Source organism: Engraulis encrasicolus, chromosome 23, assembly GCF_034702125.1.
Source record: "Engraulis encrasicolus isolate BLACKSEA-1 chromosome 23, IST_EnEncr_1.0, whole genome shotgun sequence".
NCBI classification, from domain to species: Eukaryota; Metazoa; Chordata; class Actinopteri; order Clupeiformes; family Engraulidae; genus Engraulis; species Engraulis encrasicolus.
The window spans coordinates 47,676,338-47,678,837 of NC_085879.1; the positions used below are offsets into that span (position 1 = coordinate 47,676,338).

The 2,500-nt window shown below is 45.1% G+C and overlaps 1 protein-coding gene across 1 annotated transcript in view; it reads left to right on the forward strand.

The window, feature by feature from the left end:
- The window catches only part of igdcc4 (immunoglobulin superfamily, DCC subclass, member 4), a 113,511-nt gene that overhangs the window by 68,272 nt on the left and 42,739 nt on the right, over positions 1-2,500 (forward strand). The window contains exons 14-15 of the mRNA XM_063189968.1: positions 1,501-1,602; positions 2,175-2,361. Of these exons, the coding sequence (XP_063046038.1) occupies positions 1,501-1,602; positions 2,175-2,361 (289 nt within the window). The remainder of the gene's footprint in view (positions 1-1,500; positions 1,603-2,174; positions 2,362-2,500) is intronic.

The window sequence follows — 2,500 nt, forward strand, 5'->3', positions numbered from 1 at the left end:
TCCATCAGTGTCTCTGTAGATGGTTAGGTCGAGGAAGTTGATGGTCTCTTTTGAGTATTCCAAGGATAGTTTTATATTCTTATTGGTGTTGTTAAGATAGTTGTGGAGTTCATGTAGACTTTCTGAGCTCCCTTTGAACAAAATAAAAAGGTCATCTATGTATCTACAGAACAGTTTTATGTTGTCAAAAAATGCATTTCTTTCACTGTTGAATACATATTCAGCTTCCCAGAATCCCAAGTACAGGCATGCATATTCAGGGGCAAAGCTGGCTCCCATGCTGGTCCCTTTGCATTGCCTGTAAGTTGGTCTTGGAACATAAAAACATTGTTTTGAAGTACCCATTCTGTCAGTTCCACTAGAAATGCTGTAGGGGGCGTCGTTTCCCTTCTGTCCGACAAGTAGTGACTGACAGCTGTCAGTCCATCTGAGTGGTCAATGTTAGTGTACAGTGCTTCCACGTCCATTGTTACTAGATAATCCCAGTTTGTGTCTTCAATTGTTTCAATTTTTTCAGTACATCTGTAGTATCTCTCACATAGGAGCTCAAGCACATATGAAGAGTTCAGATGCAAAACCCCCTAAGTGCCATTTCAGAAAATAATCTTAATTCATTTTTATTTAATATAAAGCTATCAAAATTGCATATTTTTTTATTTTATTTATGTAATATAACTATTTATATGTATTATCAAGTACATGAATGTAAATCAAACCAACAACGGGGTTCTCTAAAAATATAGAAGTGCAGGTCTTTAGAAATGGAGTTAGGGGGTTTTGCATCTGAACTCTTCATATGGTTTTAAAAAATAGTCAATAAATTGAGCCGCTGGTTCTGTTAAGCTCCCATTCGCGGCCACTATGGGCCTTCCTGGGGGGTTGTCTTTTGGTTCTTTGTGGATTTTTGGAAGCATATAAAAGGCTGGGATTCTGGGGTGCTCGCATAGCAAGAAGCTAAACTCTTTCCCGTCTATCCATCCGTGTTCTTTTGCATTGTGGAGTAGGGCTGCCAGTTCATTTTTCATTTCGGTGAGGGGGTTGCGGGTCGGCGTTTTTAACATGTTTACCCCGATGTAAAATAAAGGGTTTTTAATACTTCAACTACCTTGACTCAAAGGAGAGTGCTTTGGATACAGTTCATAAGTCTGTCAAGCCCTAAAAGGAATAACCAGATGCACTCCTTCAACCTGGAGAAAAGACCATAGAGCGCTCGCTACTCTTTCCTTTTGCAATTGAAGTTTACTCCTCGTATTGAAGGTAGAGTTTGAACAATCATCTCGCTGTCCCTACCGTTGTGACGGAAACGGATAGCGCAGCCAGAAGGAGCTATAAATGAATATTCACTGCGTTGACTCACTACGTTGAGGCTCTAAACAGAGCATAACCCGCCCTTAACACCTCGCGTGTGTGTGGGTGTCTTTGTGTGTGTGTGTGTGTGTGTGTGTGTGTGTGTGTGTGTGTGTGTGTGTGTGTGTGTGTGTGTGTGTGTGTGTTTGGCAGTTCCTGATCGCTTGTATGAGGTGAAGGTCTGGGCTTACAACAAGCAGACAGAGGGACACCCGGCAGTGTGGAAGGGACGCACCGAGAAATCTCCAAGCCAACGTAAGTACTAGTGTGTGTGTGTGTGTGTTTGTGTGTGTGTGTGTGTGTGTGTGTGTGTGTGTGTGTGTGTGTGTGTGTGTGTGTGTGTATGTGTGTGTGTGTGTGTGTGTGTGTGTGTGTGTGTGTGTGTTTGTGTGTGTGTGAGGGAGAGAGAGAGAGAGAGAAACCGTCAGGCAAAGACACTGTACATGAGACAAATCACTTAAGCAAGTCTTCTGAACGGGGGTCAATATGCAATTTTAATTCCCTCCTGTGTCCACAAGGCGGCAGAATTTTTGACCTGGAGCTCCCAGGGCTCCTCTGCATACGTAGACGGACGCATCTTTGTCCGCTTGGCAGACTTTATCATCTGAAATAGGCGTCGCCAAGATGGCCGTCAAGTAGAGGGACTTATGGAGAATGACTTTGCCATCAGTCTACGTAATAGCAAAGAATATGGAAGCTAACAAGAAGCAAAGGTCAATAAAGGACCAGAGCTTCGCTTCTTATTAAGTCCTTGTTCTTTGCTAATAACTCATGTGAATGTGTGTGTGTGTTTTTATTCATGTGTGTGTGTGCGTGTGTGCTTGCAGCCACGTCCCCAGATGAGCCCAGCCCTCCGCTGCCCCCTAGTGGCCTGAGGGCGGTGGCCAACAGCTCTCGCTCCATCTGGCTCCGCTGGGAGAGGCCGCGCTTCAGCAGCGTACGCATCATCAACTACACCGTACGCTGCAGCCCCGCCGGCCTGCGCAACGCCTCACTGGTCGCCTATTACACCAGGTAACCATAGCAACCACAGGTAACCAATAACAACCATAGGTAACCAATAGCAATGACACCATACGCTGCAGCCCCGCCGGCCTGCGCAACGCCTCACTGGTCGCCTATTACACCAGATAACCATAGCAACCACAGGTAA